At 45.7% G+C, this 22,830-nt stretch overlaps 1 protein-coding gene across 1 annotated transcript in view; it reads left to right on the forward strand.

The window, feature by feature from the left end:
* The window catches only part of STOM (stomatin), a 37,934-nt gene that overhangs the window by 10,432 nt on the left and 4,672 nt on the right, over nt 1-22,830 (forward strand). Inside the window, exons 2-4 of the mRNA XM_056860141.1 lie at nt 3,502-3,574; nt 7,684-7,766; nt 21,586-21,789. Coding sequence (XP_056716119.1) covers nt 3,502-3,574; nt 7,684-7,766; nt 21,586-21,789 — 360 coding nt within the window. The remainder of the gene's footprint in view (nt 1-3,501; nt 3,575-7,683; nt 7,767-21,585; nt 21,790-22,830) is intronic.

Below are 22,830 nucleotides of genomic sequence, written 5' to 3' on the forward strand. Positions count from 1 at the left end.
CTCTAGTTATTCCTTGTTGAAGAGAACTCGGTTTTTGTGCGTTTACTTCTATATGTTAAATTTAAAAGGAGTTCCACTGATCTTCCCAATTTCTGTGTCTGTCTTCTCCAGAAGGTTCTGACCATGGCCTTGGGATGTGCGGATGGCTGCTAGTCATCTTTTCCTTCGTTTTGACCCTGGTGACTTTTCCCTTCTCCGTCTGGTTCTGCATAAAGGTAAAAAAATGTTTCTTGGGAAACATTCAAGGTGTGGAATTTCCCTCGAACGGAATAACATTTGAATAGCATTTTCATCCTTAGCAGAGAATGTGCCAGTGACTGAGCTTTTAAAAAAAATATCTCAGACTTGGCACATCTTAATCCACACACATGAAGCTGCCAAACCTTTGGTCTGCCAAGCTCAGTACTGACTACTCTGACTGGCAGTGGCTCTTAAGTCGAGGTCTTTCACATCACCTGCTGCTTGATCCAACTGGAAATTGAACTTGAGACCTTGTTCATGCAAAGCAGATGCTCTGCCACTGAGCCACGGCCCCTTTCCTGCATGCCTGTGCAGGCTCAATTTGCCTCAGTGGCATGCAGGGGAGGGAGAGGGGGTTTAACCCTTCCACCTCCAGTTGGTTTTGAATATAGGAAACCTGCTTTCTCCTATTCTGCTATTAACATTTAAAAAAATGAAACCTCATACTTTCCTTTAAAATGATAGTAAGAGAGCATATGGATGGCCCAGGCTAGCCTGATCTCTTCAGATCTCAGAAGCTAAGCAGGGTCAGCCCTGGTTAGTATTTGGATGGGAGACCACCAAGGAATGCCAGGGTTGCTGTGCAGAGGAAGGCACTGGCAAACTAACTCAGTTAGTCTCTTGTATGAAAACCCCGAAAGGGGTCGCCATAAGTCGACTGCGACTTGATGGCACTTTACACACACACACAAGAGAGCATATGAACTAGTTTCAAATAGAAGGTTAACCCCCTTCCCTTAATACACCTAAGGTTGATTGAGGCTGTACAAACCTGCAGTTTTCTGTGTCTCATCGGTCTGAGTCATGAATTGTTCAGATTTTGCAAAAGAGTGAGCGATAAAGACCTTGAATGTGCACGTCTTCCAAAGGATTGCACAGGTAGTGAATTGCATGTTTGAATGCTCCCTTCCACTTTGGAAGAAGAGTTGAGCCTACCTGTTTGCCTGAGATGCTGCTGTTTTAAGTGAAGGGAAGCTAATTTCATGGGGAGAATTTAAACTTTCACTATCATCCAGCCACTTGAAGCGGTGCAGTCTACGAAGAAGCCCTCTCCTGCTGGAGTCTGTTGATTGTACAAACTGGTTCCAAGAGCATGCCTGCGGCAGATTTCATTTTTCAATGTACTGCATCTTCCATCCTGAATGCAAAAATGTATTGGTTGCCTGGAAACCTTATAAAATTATCTGTAATCTGTGTGGCAGGCAAGTTTCTCTCTCTCTGAGCTGTTACAGCTCTAGCTTCTTAACAGAAGCTCCTCCCCCCCAATACATGGGCTGCATTCAGATGTAACACCAGACCTTTGTTTATTGCCATGAGAAACCCATGTGCTGGTGCATACCCCTTCTTTTTGTGCATGACACACCATCAGAAATTGTGTCTGGTTTCCCAAAAACTACAGTTGTTACGACATCCTGGTTAAACAAATTAACAAACCGTGGTTTGTTCTTTTGCCTCCATACCAAGATTAAAACTAGGCTTTGGAATTGTAAGCAGGGGAATGCACCAGGGCTTGTTCCATCCAAATAGAGCCCTGAGGCTGAGATTGGCTGTTTCTTTAAAATCTGTCTTGTTTCTGGTTTACATTTAGTTTCTTGCTTTTACTGTTAACAATTGTATCAAACAGTAAATGCAATAAATAACTTTCCAAGATGAATGTATACCACAATCAACCTATGCTGCAATAAAAGTAATCCTGAATTTCCTTCTTACAGTAAACCAGAAATTATTTCCATACCGGCAACAGATGACAGAGAACCAAACGCTGGGTTGTAACCCATCCTGGAACATTATAAGCGTTAGCCATTTTACATATAAAATGTCTGCACTGTTCATTCTTCCCTCGTGTCCTCTGTTACTGTAGCATTCTAATTAGGCCTTTTCTATAACATCCAAAGCAGTGGAGACACCCAGTTTCTTTTCTGTATATTATAGTACCTATGTGACATGTGAGTGTTTTACAGGAACTTAGCCTAAAATAGGCTCTGCATTTCTGCATTTAAGTAGAAAAAATCAAATGCATAATCATAGGATGGGGGAGGCTTGTCGCGCACAGCTTGTCTGGACTTCAGGAGTTTACCTGGTAGCAACTTCACACCACGCAGTTCTGCTATGTACAGTTTATTTACAATATCTACACAGAGTCCTTTGGCTGTTAACATTCACAGCTCTGAGCATCAGCATGCTCTGCCAGCACGTATATTTCAGGCAAGAGGTAACTTACATTCACTTCACAGACTTATATACACATTTATGACCAATCACAGTTCACCTGAGATGAGTCATTCTGGAAATCCCCATTCCTGGCTGTACAGACTGGATCAGACCAGCATCATCACATGACTTAGCTGTCACTCTGATCAGTATGATGTGTTTAGCAAACTGCAGACTAGGCATAACTTTGACATATGTTGACAAGGCTTGTCTGAGCAGTAGTGTGTGTGAAAAGGATCTTGGGGTCTTAGTAGACCAAACACTGAACATGAGTCAACAGTGTGATGCTGTAGCTAAAAAGTTAAATGCAGTCTTGGGCTGCATCAACAGAAGTATAGTGTCCAGATCACGCGAGGTGATGGTATCGCTTTACTCAGCTCTGGTTAGACCTCAACTAGAGTACTGTGTTCAGTTTTGGGCACCACAATTTAAAAGAGATGTAGACAAGCTGGAACGTGTCCAGAGGAGGGCAACAAAGATGGTGAGGGGTCTGGAGACCAAGTCCTATGAGGAAAGGTTGAAGGAGCTGGGTATGTTTAGCCTGAAGAGGAGAAGACTGAGAGGGGATATGATAACCATGTTCAAGTACTTGAGGGGCTGTCATATTGAGGATGGTGCCGAGTTGTTTTCTGATGCCCAAGAAGGTCGGATCAGAACCAACGGGTTGAAATTAAATCAAAAGAGTTTCCGTCTAGATATTAGGAAGAATTTTCTAACAGTTAGAGCAGTTCCTCAGTGGAACAGGCTTCCTCAGGAGGTGGTAAGCTCTCCTTCCCTGGAGGTTTTTAAGAAGAGGTTAGATGGCCATCTGTCAGCAATGCTGATTCTGTGACCTTGGGCAGATGATGAGAGGGAGGGCATCTTGGCCATCTTCTGGTCACTAGGTGTGGGGGGAGGTAGTTGTGAATTTCCTGCATTGTGCAGGGGGTTGGACTTGATGACCTTTGGTCCCTTCCAACTCTATGATTCTATGATTCTAGGCTGAAAGGTGATTTTATTTTTCCACGCATGGAATTAATTTCCCCCCCTCACTTATTGTTCTAATTGCAGATAGTGAAAGAGTACGAGCGAGCCATCATCTTCCGGCTGGGGCGTATCTTAAAAGGAGGGGCAAAAGGACCAGGTAAGTGTTATATTAGGATCAGCCACATGATGTAACTCTTGTGTTTGCCAATGATATGACAGCACCTGCCTGGGTTTAAAACAATTTTCCTTCCCCAAACATTCCCACAGGACTTTAAACAGATGCTGCCCAGGTTCCTAAAAAGCATGCAGTTAGCTTGGTCATACACTCAAGGTTTAAAAATGGTATCAACAAATGGAACAGGATCACCAACTTAACCATTCTTCTCTTGTTCTCTGTATACACACACACACACACACACACACACACACACACACACGGTTAAAGGGGCTGGGGAGCCAAGCCCTACAGAGCGTCCTTGGCTACGTTAAGATAGCTTTTTTGAGATCTGTCCGTCCTTTTTTTGAGCTTTTCTCTTAGGGCAGGGGTGGGGAACCTTTTTCCTGCCAAGGGCCATTTGCACATTTATGACATCATTCAGGGGCCATACCAGGTGTAGATCTCCCGGTGGGGGGGGGGAAGAGGCTAGGGTTGCCAGGTCTCCAGCCACCACCTGGAGGCTGGCAACCCCCAGGGGAGGCCACACAGAGAAGGCCTGCAGGGTGCCCCCACTCCCCCCTCCCAGGCGGAAGGGCAGCCAGCAGTGGGCCCGAGCAAACGAGGTGCCAGGGGGGTGCAGCCCACAGTCGATCAGCAAGGGAGGAAGGAAAACAGAGAAAGAGGAAAAGGGAGGGAGGGAGAAAGGGAGAAAGAAATGGAGAGAGAGGGAGAAAGAAAAGGACGAAGGGAGACAAAGAAAAGGATGGAGGGAGACAAAGAAAGAGACAGAAAAAGAGGGAGAAAGAGAGGGAGAGAAAGGAGAAAGAGTGACAGAAAAAGAGGAAGAAAAGAGAGAAAAGCCTCCCCCCCCCCGCACACACACACACACACGCACGCTGGCCCCGTGCGACCGGGCCCCAGTCTCTATGCCCTCTCCTCCCCAGAGTCCACAAAAGGCCCCCCCCCGAAGCCCGATTGGCTCCTGCATGCATGATCTGCCGCCGGGAGCCGCCAGCCTCTTTCCCCCTCCCTCTCGCTGCTCAACAGCCAACAGTCGGCGAGAGGAGGTCCAAAGGGTGCTGCAGCGCCGCTGTAAGCCAGGAACACCCTCTGGGAGGGCCGCCCTGCCCCCCACCTCTGCAGCAGGGCCCTGGAGCTCTGGAGGGCCACATAAAATGTCCTTGGGGGCCGCATACGGCCCCCGGGCCTGAGGTTCCCCACCCCTGTCTTAGGGCTTAGAAACTTAACAATGAAACACAAAGGAGATTAAAATATTGTCGAAGGCTTTCACGATCAGAGTTCATCGGTTCTTGTAGGTTATCCGGGCTGTGTGACTGTGGTCTTGGTATTTTCTTTCCTGACGTTTCGCCAAGACCACGGTCACACAGAGCGGATAACCTACAAGAACCAACAAAGGAGATTGCTCAGAAGCCGGCTTTAAATGTGTGAGGAAAACTAGAATATGTCAGGTGGTCCTTGTTTCCTGATGGAAAAGTGCTTTGTTTGCAGTGAGCTGTGTGTTTTTTTAATTCTAACTATATATTTTGCATTTGAGCTCAGCAACCATTAAATTGCTAGCAACCGTTAAATTGTATATGCATGTTTTAAAGCAGTGAAGTATCGTCACACAAAGGTAAAGAGAGGTCTCGCCTATCTTTGTTGGAGACCAAAGAATGAGGTTACAAGAAGAACTACTGAACAGTAATTACCAACAACTCGGCCCAGAGCCCCATCTTAACCACAGCCACTAAGCCAGAAACATCTAGGCCAAATCAGAGAAACAGGAAGTCTGTGTAGAGGTGCCGCAACGCTCTTTGTGAAACTGTTACATACACCACACCATCCACCCTGTAATCTTTTACGTTCTTCTCACTTGTTTGTACAAATCCAACCAATCTGGTGGTTTGTGGTTTTGCCTTGGCCAAGACTGCACCTCGGGAGAAATTGGTGTGTCTGCCGAATCCTGCCGCTTACCTTGAAATTTCTTCTTTCCCATTCATCCGTTTGTCTTGCAAACTCAGATGTTCCTTTCAGCCCTGCCGGGAAGTCACCTTCTGACCAGAAATAACCTTCCATTATAAGTGTGACCTTATAATCTCCGCCTATTCTAACCTTTCTGTCATTCCGGGGAATACAAACAATAGGGGCTGATGTGGTATTTTTGAACATCGGAAACATGTTTTTTTGCCTTCAGACTGTCTTGCTGCTATCTTCTGTGAAGCACCCACTTGCATTACTGCTGTTTTTATAATTTCTTCCATTACATGCGTCGGTAGCGGCTGTGGCTTGTCCTGAAACTGCGGAGAATTCTTTGAGGGTGGGTTCAGATATAAGAACAATCTTCTAGGGGCATTTTAGTAGTCTCTTTGTAGTCAATTTAGAAGAAGAGTTGGTTTTTATATGCCGATTTTCTCTACCTTTTTAAGGAGAATTAAACCGGCTTACAATCACCTTCCCTTCCCCTCCCCACAACAGACACATTGTGAGGTAGGTGGGGCTGAGAGAGCTCAAAGAGAACTGTGACTAGCCCAAGGTCACCCAGCTGGCTTCATGTGTAGAAGTTGGGAAACCAACCCGGTTCACCAGATTAGAATCTACTGCTCATGTGGAGTGGGGAATCAAACCCGGTTCTCCAGATTAGAGTCCACCGCTCTTAACCACTTCACCATGCTGGCTCTCAGGTTCTTGTGGCTCACATTGCCAACTGATCAGAAAAAGGCCTGGCCTGCTCTTTATGGCTGCTACTTAATGCACAGGTGAACCCCCCCCCGGAGAGAAGCAGAATCACCTGTCCTTGGCTCCATGTTGAGCAGCTGTAAAAGGCACAACCATGGTGGTTGGTTGAAAAGTTGGCTACCTTGCTCCCAGCCGACCCTGAAGCAGGTCTGTACCTTTGTGCACACTTCTGGTTTCTCTGCTCTGGCCTAGGAATTTCTATCTTAGCTGCGGTTAACAGTGTACTCCAGGACCAGTTGTTGTGACAAGTCGTTGCTATGTAGTTTTTCTTGTAACCTAATCTTGTAACTAATCTTGTAACCTAATCGTCTGGACTCCCAAGAAAGTTAGTTGAGATCTCCCATTATCTTTGCATTAAGCCATAGAATCAGAGAGTTGGAAGGGACCACCAGGGTCATCTAATCCAACCCCCTGCACAATGCAGGAAACTCACAACTACCTCCCCCCCCACACCCCCAGTGACCAGAAGATGGCCAAGATGCCCATGTCAGATGGCCATCTAACCTCCTCTTAATAATCTCCATGGAAGGAGAGCTTACCACCTCCTGAGGAAGCCTGTTCCACTGAGGAACCGCTCTAACTGTTAGAAAATTCTTCCTAATGTTTAGATGGAAATTCGTTTGATTTAATTTCAACCTGTTGGTTCTGGTCCGACCCTCTGGGGCATCAGAAAACAACTCGGCACCATCCTCTATATAACAGCCCTTCCAAGTACTTGAAGATGGTTATCATATCCCCCTCTCAGTCTTCTCCTCTCCAGGTTAAACATACCCAGCTCCTTCAACCTTTCCTCATAGGACTTGGTCTCCAGACCCCTCACCATCTTCGTTGCCCTCCTCTGGACATGTTCCAGCTTGTCTCCATCTTTCTTAAATTGCGGTGCCCGGAACTGAACACAGTACTGTAAGCCAGTACTTAAAGTAATTGTTTGGCAATGAGGGTGAGCTTTTAGGAAAGAAGAGGCTTCTGCAGGAAACAAGAGACGGCTGCTTACGAAAGCTGGAAGGTTTCCAGTTCAATGGCAACGAGAAAGCTGAGGTTCAAACACTGGAACGTTATTTTAAAGCAAATGGCACAAAGAAGACGTGAAAGAGCTCGTGCTTGTGTTGGGCAGGGACTGTGGTCCCTGCTTTGTATGCAGAAGGTTCCTGTTTCAGTCCCTGACATCTTCATGTAATCGATCTTCAGCATTGGGGAAAGGCAGAGAAAGGCCTCAGGTAGAGTCTCTGGAGATCTCTTGATGGTTGGAGAGACCGTATTGAGCTTGATGGACAAGTGTTGTGATACAAGGCAACGTTATACACCCATCTGTTCAGGTATCATGGATGTCACAGGGCCACATTGTTTCATGGTGGTGTTTTTCTTCCCTGCAGGCCTTTTTTTTGTCTTGCCTTGCACAGACAACATCATCAAAGTGGACATGCGGACGATATCCTTCGACATACCACCACAAGAGGTATGTGTTCCCTTTCCTGGGTTGCCTTCTTTGGGCAGGAGCTGTGATTCGTTGGTAGAACATCTGCTTGGCCTGCAGAAAGTCCCAGGTTCAGTCCTTGGCACCTCCAGTTGAAAGGGCCACACCCTTCCAATTCTTCCTCCATCTGGTTTGGGAGCTTCCTTGGCAGTTGTTCCTAAGTTAAAATGTTGGGAGATCCAATTGAAAATCGTCCATAGCACATCTGTTTCTGTATATCTCTTAATGGCACTCAGAGTCATTCTCAGAGTCTGAACTCAGTAACCCTATCATCCGTCAGAATTGGAACGAGTTTAGTTTAACATACTGTATCATTGGGAGAGTTGGAATGGTTGCCCATGATCCTCAGGACTTGGCTCTACAGCAGTTTCCTTACATTGTTACCGCCACCCCCTGCTTGGGGTTATCTTTGACTCCAGCTGTTTTTATGTTTCCAGAAGAGAGATGATTTAGTAATGTGTAGTTTCCAGGTAATTAAAAGATACTGTGTTCAACGAAGTACTTTTATTTTTTGTTTCCTGAAACTACTTGAAATAAGGGTGGAGCACTTCCTTTGCACACAGAAAGGTCCCAGGTTCACTCTTCGGCAACTCCAGTTAAAAGGATCCAGGTGCCATGTGATGTGTAAAACCTCTGCCTGAAATCCTGGAGAGCCACTGCGAGTCATATTGGTCCTGATGGATGAGTGGTCTAACAGGATAAGGCAGCTTCACATGTTCATGTTTATGTGTTCATATGATGCTGATCAGCCCTGACCAGGCTGGCCCAGGCTAGCCTGATCTCGTTGGATCTTAGAAGCTAAGCAGGGTGGGCCCTGGTTAATATTTGGATGGGAGACCACCAGGGAATACCAGGGTCATTATGCAGAGGAAGGCAATGGCTGACCACCTCTGTTAGTTTTCTTGCCTTGAAAACCCTACTGGGTTGCCATAAGTCAGCTGCGGCACTTTACACACATGATGTTGATCAGTGTTGGTTTCAGGATGGACTCCAAAAAGTACTTCTTCATGAGGATTGTAAGTTAAGGAATTCACTGCCACAAGATGTGGTGCTTGGATGGTTTTTGTTAAAAGGGGGCGGGGAAGGTTACCTAAATGCCTGGAGGATTGATCAGTCCTCATCAGATCCAAATTGAGCCTCTTAATACTAAGGCAGGATATCTCTGAGAATCAGATGCTGGAGGGCAAGCTGGGAATAGTTTCACTGTCATCACACTCTGGGGGTTACCGCACTTTGTATTCCCAGCAATTCCCAGTATTAAGAGTTTGAAAATGTTATAAAAAACATTGCTTTAAAAGGGTTTTTGGATACCACGGCTAATAAATAGTTGGGAAACGTCTTCACAGCTAAAGGGGCCAAACAAAGTGCGAACAGTATTTTTTATAATGTTTTCAAACTCTTAATACAACGGTGGGAATACATAGAAAGTGCGAACAGTATTTTTTGTAACCTTTTCAAACTCTTAATACATCGCTGGGAATACAAAGTGCGGTAACCCCCTCTGTTTTGAGCTCTGAACAGCATCTTGCTGTCTCCTGTTGAAGACAGAAAGCTGGGCTTGGTCTGACCCAGCAAGGCAATTCCAAAAATGTCCTTTTGTTATTTTAATGTGCGGCCCCTGCGTGAGCACTTCTGGACATAGTAGTCTGGTGAAGGTGCTGAGAATTCCTTGTCGGAGATCCCTAGCCTGCCTACCAGAACCACAGTTCACCGAGTTCCTGGCATTGGGAAGGGTTATTAAACCAGATCAAGCCTGTACTGTAAATGTGACCCAGGAATAAAGTCTGGGCACGTGCTTCTGGGCAAAGAATTCTCTTTTCCGCTATGGAGAGGCACCTGTTTTGTTTAGCGATGCCGTTTGCAAACTCTCCAGCCTCTTCTGTCAAAGCAGACAGTGTGCACTAACAGCTAGATCAGTGGGTCTTGTTTTCGATCCGCTCAGCAGGCCTGCCAGTCACCAGTAATAGGTTTCTGTAGGCGGTAGCTGTCACAGAAGTGGCAAAAGTTTAATTGGCTGGAAAACCTAATGATCATTAGGCATAATGTGTTTGCTGTTGCAGAGGTACTATTACCAAGCCACCTCCTCTCCCTCTTTCCTTTTGGCTCCTTGGTAGTCCACCCTCCATTAGGTTAAAATGTACTTGTGGGTTTGTGTTTTGTGTGTGGGAGGGAAGGCAATGGATTTTCATTAAGAAAGTGTGGGTGTTTGCGGGGGGGGTGGGGGTTTGCCTTGTTCTCTCCTTCATAAAAGAGGACTATGTCAGTTGTGACACTATTGCCAAGGGCGAAATCCCAGCATTTGGCGGGCGGGCAGTGGGGGGACGGGACAGGACTATATAATACAGCCATCCTCTTAATTAGCACAGAGCACTGTCGATCCACTCGGGATTTCTCTTGTCCAGGCCTTATTAAAATAAGTATTCTGGAAAGTGGCAAAACGTTTTTGTTTTTTTAAAAGCAAGCATTGTCTTGGACAGTTCTTTTTATTTTTAATTTTTTAAAAATTATTTTTCAACACAATATAAAACATACAACAAAGAAACATACAAACTACACCACAGAACAGTTCTACCTATCAATACAAGTCTTGGACAAGTTACTGTTTGTAAATAGCTGGGATGAATATAAACCTTCTAACCTAAACTAATATAAAACCGTTAAATACAAAGGATAATATTGATTAATTAACACCCTATTATCCTGCTGTATACGTATAGGTATATATGTATTTTGATTTTACCTGGGAGATTACGCATTCATGTTTACTGATGTCAAAATTTGCTTATATAATATTTAGCACACCGAATAATAATAAAAGGAGTAAAAGTAATACAATACTTGCATTTATCATAACCTTATTTAGTTATCCCATTAGAATGTAATTATTCTGTATAATAGTACTAAACTGTCTTCAATTGTTAATTGCGAGAGAAAAAGTCATGGGGAGAAAATGCATGGTCGCTTTATCCTCCTTTATTCCCTGTATTCCCTGATTCAGCCAGGATCGAATGCACGTTTGGCGAAACGCATGCGTTTGATCCTGGCTGAAACAGGGAATAAAGGAGGCTAAAGCGACCATGTGTTTTCACCCTTGGTCTTGGACAGTTCTTGCTCATTTCAGGGGCCATTGTGCACAGGAGAACTTCCTGGTCTTTGTAGGTCAGCTACGCCTCCCCCAGTAGCATCCAAAATCTGCGTCCAGTTTGCAGATTCCTTCTTTATTTAACATTTATTAGCTGCCTTTCTGCCGCGCAGAACTCAAGGCGGCTTGCAATATAAATAAAACAGTTTTTAAAACGGTTATAAGAATCCTATCAGTTAAGAACAGCTGCAAAGAACAGCTGTGTGAGGTCACCTGGGAGCCCCACCTCTGGTGTTTTGATCTGTGGTTTTTTCCTTCGCCCCCATCATTAAGGTATCAACAGGCAGGAGTGAATCAGCCCATGGTTAGAAGGGCATCTGCAACAGGGCTGGGCAGCTTGATAATCACGAAGGGCCAGTGGAAACTGCCGATGATGGAGATTCAGATATTCTTGTGCAACCGCAAGGCCTTTAACTTTGCACACAATTTTTAATCTAATTGAACGGAAAGCAGAAGAGCCAGGAGGAAAATGGGGGGGTGGGGGAGAGAAGTTTCATTTGTAGCAGCAGAGACATTATGCCTAATGACAATTAGGTTTCTGGCCAGTTATCTTCTCCTGACGCCCTCGTTCATGAGTTCAGTGGGGGAAACTTAGCTCTGTCATCTCTGGTCAGAAAGAGCACATGGACCAAAGCGCTCCCTTCTCATCAAGTTTCTTCCCGCTAACCCTTTGATGCTTATCGGGTATTTTAAAAAAAATAAAAAATAAAGGATAAACATTAAAAAAAGGATGAGGGGGATGGGCGTTACAGTGATACTTCACAAATCTTCTCTACTGTTCAGTTATTTCGACAAAAGTATGCATGTCTACCCTGCTTGTGGATATCCCGATACATTCTAAAGTATACTATATTTATTGTCTGTTTCTGTATTTCTATTGAACTCAAACAACAATACATTTTAATAACACAGTTTTGATATCCTCCATATCAAACTCCTCATAGCTTATATTGTTCTCGCGTAAGCATAATAGAGCTTCCAGTTTGAGATAAATTCTTCTCTAGGTCCATTCCATTTATTTATTTACTAGCACCTTTGACCAGAGGTCTTGAGCTTAACCATAGCAATAGTACATAATACATAAAATAAAACAACACCAAATACTATGAAACAACACCAAATAATCAATTTACAATACCCAACATATATTTAAAGTTAAAACACAGTAGAATTGTAGTTACTAAACATAGCATCACTAATACCATAGCAATCAATGTATTCCCCCTGAACCAGCGTCATTGAACTGGGATCGTTCAAATCATATAATTTAATCCAACATTCATCTTGCAGCCTGCGTGCTTATTTTATTTTGACGTTTAAGCGACATCACCTCCGCCAGAAATCTTGCAACAGAACTAGTTATATCAGGGTGAATATCTCCCATTATATGGGATATCACCCAGGACTCTAGTGGAAGTTTGTATTTAGACAATATCGGAGAAATCCAACGCAACCTAGGAGCTGACCAGTGCTGACAAAACAATAAAAGATGGTGCAGAGTCCCAGTATCTCCAGATTTACATTCGCAAACTCGACCAGAATAGGAAATTTTCGCAAAACGACCTGACAACTCTGCAGTTGGATAAGCATTTAGTCTGGCAAGCATAAAGGCACGTCTGTGGCCTGGGATTGTCAGCAAGCTCACATAGGAGGACACGGTTTCAGGCGGGGAAATCCCTCTTCTCTAGGTCTTTTATTTCCTGGATTGGTTAGTTTTGCCATCACAGCACATTCTGCCAATTTGCTCTTCCATGCTCTTATATTTTTGATGCTTATCAGGTTGCCCCACGGCAGCCCGGACATCACCCCTTTCCTCTTTCTAAATTGGCTGCCTGAGTGTGGCCCCCTGTCGCTTCTCCCCGGGCCTTTCTGTCCTGTCCTCACTTCCCCCCTGCAAGAGGAAGCAGGGCACCAGGTGCACCACGCAAGAGGCAGGGGAGGAGCAGGCGAGAGAAGCCGCAATTTCTGACTCAGCGGCATGTTTGTAAAAAGATTATCTCCGGGTTGCAGACTGGCAGCTCTGCTTCCTCATGCGAGGAACCCGGTCCCTTCCAAAAGGCACCCAACTTCTTCCTTGTGATTGTTTCTCGCCCTCTTTTTTTTTTTTTTTTTACTATCGGGTCTGCTCAATTTAAGGCCCTCCAGGTCAGGCTGCAGGTTTTATGGAGCCCTGTGCACAGTGTGTCTTTCCGGGCCTCCTTCCTCACAGCTTCTACGCCCGCCCCACATCACGCCCACCTCCCAAATTGTGGCCTTCCTTCCCGCTTTGCAGCATTGGTCTTTTCCCACCCCCGCCCTTCCCTCCCAAGGGCAGCCATGCTGGAGAGAGCCGGCTGTCTCACCTTTCTGCCATCGAGTGCCAAGATATCTAGAGAGTCCAAAAGAGGCTCTGCGTGGTGTAGTGGTTAAGAGCGGTGGTTTGGAGCTGTGGACTTTAAACTGGAGAACCAGGTTTGATTCCCCACTCCTCCACATGAGCGGCGGAGGCTAATCTGGTGAACTGGGTTGGTTTCCCCACCCCTCCACCCAAAGCCAGCTGGGTGACCTTGGGCTAGTCACAGCTCTCTTAGAGCTCTCTCAGCCCCACCTACCTTACAGGGTGTCTGTTGTGGGGAGGGGACGGGAAGGAGATGGTAAGCCAGTTTGATTCTCCCTTAAGTGGTAGAGAAAGTCGGCATATAAAAACCAACTTCTTCTCTCCAATGCTGTTCCTGCTAGGAGTTGGTTTCAAGACGGTAGTGTGTTGTTCTGCAGTGGAAAAGCAAGCTTTGACCCTAGGAATACCTTGAAAGGCCAACACGATTTCCAGGGTAAAAGCTTTCGAGAGTCGAAGCTTCCTTCATCCTTGTTGGATGAAGGGAGATTTGACTCCTGAAAACTTTTACCCTGAAAATTTTGTTGGCCTTTAAGGTGCTCCTGGACTCAAAGGCCTTTTTATGCATGGCTGTTTCCCTCAGGGTCACCCCTCTGACAACTGCCTATGAGGAGCGGTTAAAATGCTTGGGGCTGTTTAGCTTGGAAAGAAGGCGGTTAAGGGGAGACATGATAGAGATCTGTAAAATTATGCATGGTATGGAGAGAGTGGACAGGGAGAAGCTTTTCTTTCTCATAGTACTAGAACGTGGGGTCATCTGCTGAAGCTTGAGGGTGAGAGATTCAGAACTGATAAAAGGAAGTATTTCTTCACACAACGCATAGCTCAATTGTGGAACTCCCTGCCCCAGGAGGTAGTGATGGCTGCCAACTTGGAAGGCTTTAAGAGGGGAGTGGACATGTTCATGGAAGAGAGGACTATTCATGGCTACTAGTAAAAATGGATACTAGTCATGATGCATACCTATTCTCTCCAGGAGGATGCCTATTAGGTGCTTGTGGAGCACAGGCAAGACAATGCTGCTGCAGTCGTCTTGTTTGGGGGCTTCCTAGAGGCACCTGGTTGGCCACTGTGTGACCAGACTGCTGGACTTGATGGGCCTTGGTCTGATCCAGCATGGCCTTTCTTATGTTCTTATGTCTTTGTTTTGATTATGCGTGCCGTTTCCGGCCATCAGAGGCCTCCTTCCCCGCTTTCTGCCCATGTTTTCAGGGACCTGTTTTATCACGAATTTAAAAACGTGGGCAAAACACGGGGAAACGCAGGGGGAGAGCGAGGCGGCTTCTGACAGGTGGAAATGGCAATGCATAATCAAAACAAAGAGCTGAAGTCGTCGGAGGGGTGACTGCGAGAGAGACAGCCGTGGATAAAAGGCCAAGCTTGCTCTTCTGTTGGGAAATAGGAGATCATCTCCAAGGTCCCTACCCCTACAGGTAGGCAATGCCTGCACTTTAAGGAGGCTTTAAGGAGCATGAGCTTTGTGCCCCACTGCCTCTCCAAGTGCCTCTTCCACTTGCAGCATTTCATTTCTTACTGCAAGGGGCAAAGCTCCTTTTTGCCTTACTGGTTGCATTCTGTTCTTTCTTCTAGAAGGGGCTTGGGGGGCTTGTCTCAAGGGAGCAGGGTGCTTAGTGGTGGGGGAGCCACTAATGAAATCTTGCCCAGGGCCACCAGCAGTGGGTATTAGTGCCTAAATAGGGTTGCCAACCTCCAGGTACTAGCTGGAGATCTTCTGCTATTGGAACTGATCTCCAGCCAATAGAGATCAGTTCACCTGGAGAAAATGGCCGCTTTGACAGTTGGACTCTATGGCATTGAAGTCCCTCCCCTCCCCAAAGCCTGCCCTCCTCAGGCTCCACCCCAAAAACCTCCCGCTGGTATGGAAAAGGAACCTGGCAACCCTATGCCCAGATGACCTAATGCCCAAATAACCCACTGGTCCTTGCAGGACTGTAGCTACTCTTTCCTTTTCCACTGTGTGCTTCGTAGCTCTTGGGAAGAGCCGGCTTCCAGCTGCTGCACTTGGCCATGGGGGAGGCTTCTGCTTGGAGTGCTTTGGCCAGCTGCCACATTTCCCTCTCTCCCTTCCAAACTCACTAAATGAAATCCAGCGTTCCCTGCCAACTACGTGATTAGATTACCCCGAGATCAGTTTGTGTTGTATTTACTAGCAAATGAAATACGGCTGGAAGAAAATCTAATTGCTTGAGGAAAGGCTCTTTTTTTTTTTAATGGAAGGAGGAGAGAGTAAATTTATTATTGTGACTATTGATGCCCTGCATGGAACAAGCCGGGTTAACAATTTGCAGAGTTCCCGTCACATAGGGAGGGGCCGTGGCTCAGTGGTAGAGCATCTGCTTGGCATGCAGAAGGTCCCAGGTTCCATCCCCGGCATCTCCAGTTAAAGGGACTAGGCAGGTAGGTGATGCGAAAGACCCCTGCCTGAGACCCTGGAGAGCCGCTGCCGGTCTGAGTAGACAATACTGACTTTGATGGACCGAGGGTCTGATTCAGTATAAGGCAGCTTCATGTGTTCATTTGCTTTTGTTCCCTCCCCTCCAGACTTCTTTTCTTTGCACGCCTTTCTCTGGATGTCATTGCTTCCTTCCAATTCTTCCTTAAAGCCTACCCTCTCTGCAAAATCTTGTTGGACCCTGCCACATAAGACTCATTGCCAACTAAAACAAAATCCAAGAATGTGTTAAGTCCATCTCTCTTAGTTCCCATCCTCCTCAAGCTATCAAAATCTCAACTGCAAGATCTCTGTGTCAATTCAGTTCAATTTATTACGGCCATTGGCCAGCAAAGTAGATCTTTGTGTCAGGGACCTATCTCCTCTTACTTATGTGACTGTGTAAAGGGTTGAAGTGCAGACATATAAAGCTGCCATATGTTTAAAAACGCAAAGGTAGTCAACTGTGCAAGCGCTAAGTCATTACTGACAAATGGGGTGACGTCACATTACGACACTTACTAGGTAGACTATGTTTACGGGGTGGTTTTCCATTGCCCTCTCCCAGTCACCTACACTTTACCCCCAGCAAGCTGGGTACTCGTTTTACCGACCTCGGAAGGATGGAAGGCTGAGTCAACCCTGAGCCGGCTATCTGAAACTGACTTCCGTTGGGATGGATTTCTCTCCCCCCCACCTTTCAGATTGCTCCATTTTTTATGTTGTTCTCAAAATGCTTTTTTATGTGGCAATTTGGTTGGGGGGATTTTCTCTTACAGTAAGCACTACAAGTAAGCCAATTACAAAGCAGCATTTAAAGGGGCGGGACTTGATTTGAGCTTGGAGACTGCTGGTGCATAGGCCATGCATGCATGGGAGGTTTTGCCTTTGATTTGCTGCTCTCTGTATGCACATTTTCCCCATCTGAATTTTCAGAACTCTGCATGGGAGCTTATTTTTGAGTTTTGGGAATTCAGATGGGGCAAATGAACATCTAGGGAGTGGCAAATCCAAGGCAAAACCTCCCATGCATAAATGGCCATAGATTCCCAACAGTGAAGTGTGAGTCCAGTGAGCAACGAACCTCAGGTAAAACTCCCATGCATAAATGACGTTAGACGACAAAGGGGCATGTCTTTTGTGTCTTTCCAAAGTGCCTGACAGACGGCCAACAACTTACCTGGTGCCACCACAGCTTCGAGCCCTGTCACCACAGGGATGAGGCGTGGCTGTGAATCAGGCCAGCACCCGCAGTTCAAATGCAAACCCAGGGAACGGTTTCTGGTTAGCATCGAGGAGTGTTTTCCTGCGGCCACATTTATGCACAGATTGAACACTGACTTGACTGTTGTTGTTGCCTTTCCCCATGTGCTCCGGTCAGAGGGAATTACAAAAAGGAGGAACAGTTAAGGCTCCTTTGTTGGGTATACTCACATGATCCGAGGAATAGATGTTTTATGCTTTAGGCAACGAGGAGTGATAGGTTATTTCTTACAGCAAAAATTGATCGGTTGTGGCCTGTTCTGCACATGCTTTATGACGTCCAGATTAGATTACCATCATTGTAGGCTTGCCAGGTCCCCCCCAGCCACTGGTGGGAATGAGGTGGTAGGGTTGCCAGACCCAAGTTGGGCAATTCCTGGAGATTTGGGGGTGGAGCCTGGGGAGGACAGGGGCCTGAGTGGGGTACAGTGCCATAGAGCCCACCCTTCAAAGCAGGGGTGGGGAACGTCAGGCCCGGGGGCCTTTTAAGGCCCGCGAAATCATTTGGTCTGGCCCTTCGTGGGTCCTGGCAGATCTCTAGTTCAGAAGGATCTAAGACTGGTGATCCACCCCCTCCCGCAGACAGGAATAGCCTCTATTCAAGGCAGATGTGAGTTTGTTTTGCTGAGAAAAGACACCTTTTCCCCCCTTGCAGAAGAGTCGTTAGCTATGGAGCTGCTAGGACCACCCAAGAAACTGTGTTAACCCTTTCCCATCCAGGCCATGGAGAAACGTACTCCCGGTTGGATGCCTGCCTGCTTGCCCACGCCGGGGTGTGTGTGTCATCTGGGGCAGCTGCCTGCTTGGGACTTGGTTGGCTAATTTTTGTTGATAATTTTGTATGGCCCGCGAATGATGTTATAAATATCCAAATGGCCCCTGGCGGAAAAAAGGTTCCCCACCCTTGCTTCAAAGCATCAATTTTCACCTGAGCTGAAATTCTGGGGGATCCCCAGGTCCCACCTGGAGGCTGGCATCCCTAGTCATCTGCCTTTGAAGACAGTCCAGAAATCTCAGTTGACTCAGAAAGTGGTAGCTGGAGTTTTTAAACCAGATCTCTCCTTGATGAACAAACAAGGCCGGAAACAGCATTGGTTTCTAATTTGTGTTCGGGCCCAGTTCAAAGAGGGGTGTTTGTCGTATAAAGCCCCAAATGGCTTGGGCCCCACGGACATGAAGGATCTGCTCCACCCATATGAAACCGGCTGAGGATCTGAGGTCACCTGGGGGCGCTTTGGTGCAGGAGCCAACCCTATTAGACAGCCCACTGGTGCTTTTTCATCTCCGTCCCCGGAACTGTGGAATTTCCACCCACAAAGGTGCAGTTGACACCCCCTTTGGGTGGGTGGGGGAGGCTTCTGGCATAGTCTAAAAATAAGCGTATTCTGAAGGGCCTGTGGCATTTATTGATAAGCTTGATTCATTCCACCCTGAGGTCTTTTAAAATACTTTTTTTTTGCCATCAAGTCACAGATGACTTATGGTGATCCCATAGGGTTTTCAAGGCAAGAGACATTCAGAGGTGGTTTGCCATTGCCTGCCTTCGTCTCAAGACCCCAGTATTCCTTGGAAGTCATCCAACCAAATACATGTCAGGGCTGACCCTGCTTAGCTTCTGACAAGATCAGGCTAGCCTGGGGTTGTCCAAGTCAGGGGGAGCCAGTGTGGTGTAGTGGTTAGGAGCAGCAGACTCTAATCTGGAGAACCAGGTTTGATTCCCCACTCCCACATAAGCGGCGGACTCTAATCTGGTGAACTGGGTTGGTTTCCCCACTCCTAAACATGAAGCCAGCTGGGTGACCTTGGGCCAGTCACAGTTATCTCTCAGCCCCACCTACCTCACAGGGTGTCTGTTGTGGGGAGATGAAGGGAAGGTGATCGTAAGCTGGTTTGATTCTTCCTTAAGTGGTAGAGAAAGTCGGCGTATAAAACCCAACTCTTCTTCTTCTTTAAAATACTGTCCTGTCTGTTATTATCGATTTAACCGATTGTGATGATGAGTTATTGTTGTTTTTTAGTTGATTATTTGATGGGTTTTATTTCTGTTCCTATTTATGACTGGAGTTGATAGATGAATGCTTACTTAACTGCTTTAAGCTGCCTTGATATTCTTTGAAGGGAGAGGCGGGATATTTGCCTTATAAATAAATAAGATTTCATGGAACCCGTTTGGACGGGGCTCCTGCTCAACTGGAGCCTCCTCTCTTTCTGGGCAGGGGTGGTTAGGCTGGGTGCGGTTGTGTTGCGGCTTCATGTGGTCAGCAGCTCTTGCCAGAGGGACGGCTTCTCTGCCCTGAGATCATGCATGGGATCTGTTTCTACCAGTTTAATATCTGATAAGCAATCCGGTTGAGGGCCTTGCATTTTTCAGGATAGGAATGGGGGTTGGCTCTTCCTACTCCATACACTGCACTGTCATTTTAACATTGCCAGAAGAAAGCAAACATGGCCTCCTGTTTAAGGATGGGAACAGTGCAGACCTGAGCATCGACATCGGTTGTTTTAGAACAGTGGTTCCCAAAGTGGGCAGTACCACCCCCTGGGGGGCGGTGGGATTACCTAGGGGGGCACTAAGAGGCAAGGGGGCAGCAGGAGGGCACTGGAGGTGGGCCCCTTCAACTGTGCTGTTCACTCATTTACAATAGATCAAGCTAGGGCACCATGCTGGCAAATTTGGGGGAAACTATCAGAACTTTCCCCCCAGACGTTGAAGAGCTGGTACCACTGGATCAAGTTCATCAGTTTTGTTGAATAAATTCCAACTAAAATGTTTTCATTTGATGTTGAATAGATGTGCAATTAATTGTTACTCTTTTTATTGTTACTGTCTTCTTTAGTGAGTCGTGGAAACCCCTATTTTGAATAATGCTTTTTATAGGATAGGATAGGGGGCGCTGGGGTTGAGTTTGTGGAACCAAGGGGGCGGCCCCCCGAAAAGTTTGGGAACCACTGTTTTAGAAGGTTGCATCTCTGTGTAGGATTGCTCTGGAAGTTTGTTTGCCCTGGTGGGGGGGAGAAACTGCAGTTCATATGATTATTTCATATCTTTTCTCCCTTTCAGTCCCACTCCCTGAAAAGAGCCTGGTTTCCCCTCTTCCCAATCGTGTCCCTATTTTATAAGCAGTTTAAAAAGTCTGCCGCTTTCTGGCAAAAACATCTGAAATTAGCTGAGTGGTCTGCAGCAGCATGCTATCCATTTTAATCACTCCTTTAAAAAAAAAATCCCTTTTGTGAATTGCATGTTAGATTGTAAGGCATTGGCAGGAACCCAGTGTTCTTGTTTTAATGATTAAAGTCCTTGCCATAAATATGCAGTTCTTTTAAAGTTTAGCGTAGCAACAACTGCTCATGGACCTTGTGGCAGAAGTACAGTATTTGTTGAAATACAAGACTAGGTTTTCTCCCAGGTATGCCATCAGAAGACAAGAGGTGGTTGTCTTACATTCATATACAAGTTACAGTTATGTCCAATAATGTTTTTGTGTGTGTATAACACTTTTACAGGGGTTGTCTTACATCCAGGGTTGTCTTCCTTTCCAGTAAATACAGTATTTTTAAATTAATAGCTTTTGCTTGCTTCTTAACTGGAGTTCCAAAGCCACTCAAAACTTTTGTAAAATGTGGCAAATTCCATTTTTGGAAAAATCTGTGTGTTTAATGAAAAGAAATTACAACCTAAAATAAATGACCAGTGAGAAGATATGTTGGGGTGGAGTGACGTATTAAAAACCGAACTCCAAAAAGCACACACACACACAAAATGTAAATTGTTTTCCAAATAGCCCATTGGGTCCCCCAATTATTGGTATGTTGTGGGCTGTGACATCAGAGCGGGCAAATCAATGGCAAGCTACAAAGTGTAACACTTGGGCAACTGATTTGCTTGCAAGAATAACCAAGGTTATTCTACGATGTTAGAGGGTATGGGGAAACTGGCAGAGGTAAAGGACTGCTTGCTTGGCTAGAGTCAGAGAATAAGGGAGATGGTGAAGTTCCTATCAGAGGCCATTTACATCTCAAATAGGACATCAATTTTAAAATATTTCAGCCCTAAGTGTCAAAGATTCTGGTTGGACAAATTGCAAACAACCAGCCGGATGCTGTAATTGTACGAGATCCCTTTGTCACAGCAAAGGTTTCTTTGCTTCAGTTTTGTGGATCTTCAGTAGTGAGGTCTGTTGCCATGTAACTGGGAATACTGGCATAAGAGGCAGCACAAGGCCATAAGGTAGAGTTCAGTGTTATCTTCTAATGCCCGTTAATCTATTGTCGAACACTTTATTCTCCAATTAATTTAGCCATCTACACAAACATCTGCTCTGTGCCAATAGCCTCACAAGCCATGTGATAACACAGGAGTGACGCAAACCAGGAGACAACCAAATGTGTATCAAGAAAGCAATAAAGTTGGTTAATAAATTACTTGGTGATGAGCAATTGGACAGACTGGTGGTTACTAGCAACTTGCTGGTCAGCGCTGCTGCTAGCTAAATGGTTTGCATCGATTATTTTTCTTTTGTTTAAAAATGAATAATTCTTACATTGAATTTTATCTCTGCTTCTGCCACAGATCCTTACCAAAGATTCAGTAACTGTTAATGTGGATGGCGTGGTCTATTACCGAGTTCAGAACGCAACCCTTGCTGTAGCGAACATCACAAATGCTGATTCTGCCACTCGGCTCTTGGCCCAAACCACTTTGAGGAACGTTCTGGGGACCAAGAACCTCGCCCAAATCCTCTCCGACCGGGAAGAAATTGCACACAGCATGCAGGTATGACTAAACGATGTTCAAACAGGGTGTCCTTGGAGTGTTCCAGAATGAAATCCCTGTTGGGACTTTAGAAATGAAAGTTTATTGCGCAGATATGGCTGTCTGAAAAATATTGCTCAGCATAAAGCGGAGGGATACAAACACTGCATAATTCTTAATAAAAAAATGTCCTTAATAGCTCCAGCGGTGCTTCTGCATTAAATATTTGAATGGGAAGGCATGTTCACGTGCAAGAATTGTGTTAGAGATAATCAAAAGCTAGAAGAACCTTTGGTCTTTAATGACATGCATTCTTTAATAAGTTGTGTGTGTGTGTGTGTGTGTGTGTGCAGTCTCACCACGCCAGTGTGGAACTTAGTAACAGGTGCTAAACTTAGAAACTTGCCAAATTTGCTTTGTTTTTTAATTTTGGAACGGGCCAGTTTTCTAGTCCTTCAGGCTGTGAGAATAGGGTTGAAAGAATTTGGGTATTAGCTCAGAAGCTGGAAACAGAGAGGGTGCATGCCAAGTAGTTTCCTAGTGTTGCTTGTGAAGTGCTAGCCGATGCACAGAAGAAGAAGAAGATTTGGTTTTTATATTCTGACTTTTTCTACCACTTAAAGGAGAACCAAACCGGCTTACAATCACCTTCCCTCCCCCTCCCCACAATAGACACCCTGTGAGATAGGTGGGGCTGAGAGAGCTCTAAGAGCTGTGACTAGCCCAAGGTCACCCATCTGGCTTCATGTGTAGGAGTGGGGAAACCAACCCAGTTCACCAGATTAGCATCCACCGCTCATGTGGAGGAGTGGGGAATCAAACCCGGTTCTCCAGATTAAAGTCCACCTCTCCAAACCACCACTGTTAACCACTACACCACATTGGCTCTCACACAGCACCTGCTTGTGACAAAGCAACTTATTTGACCCCTTCTTGTCACTTAAAATAATGGGTACATGATCTGGTACACACAGCCATAAATGATCAATGTATTGGTTCTCTTGAGCCACGTTTAAACTTTGTCGTTCCTACAACCTCTCTTTCGATCTGAATGACCTGTTG

Source organism: Euleptes europaea, chromosome 14 (assembly GCF_029931775.1).
Source record: "Euleptes europaea isolate rEulEur1 chromosome 14, rEulEur1.hap1, whole genome shotgun sequence".
In the NCBI taxonomy this organism is placed as follows: domain Eukaryota; kingdom Metazoa; phylum Chordata; class Lepidosauria; order Squamata; family Sphaerodactylidae; genus Euleptes; species Euleptes europaea.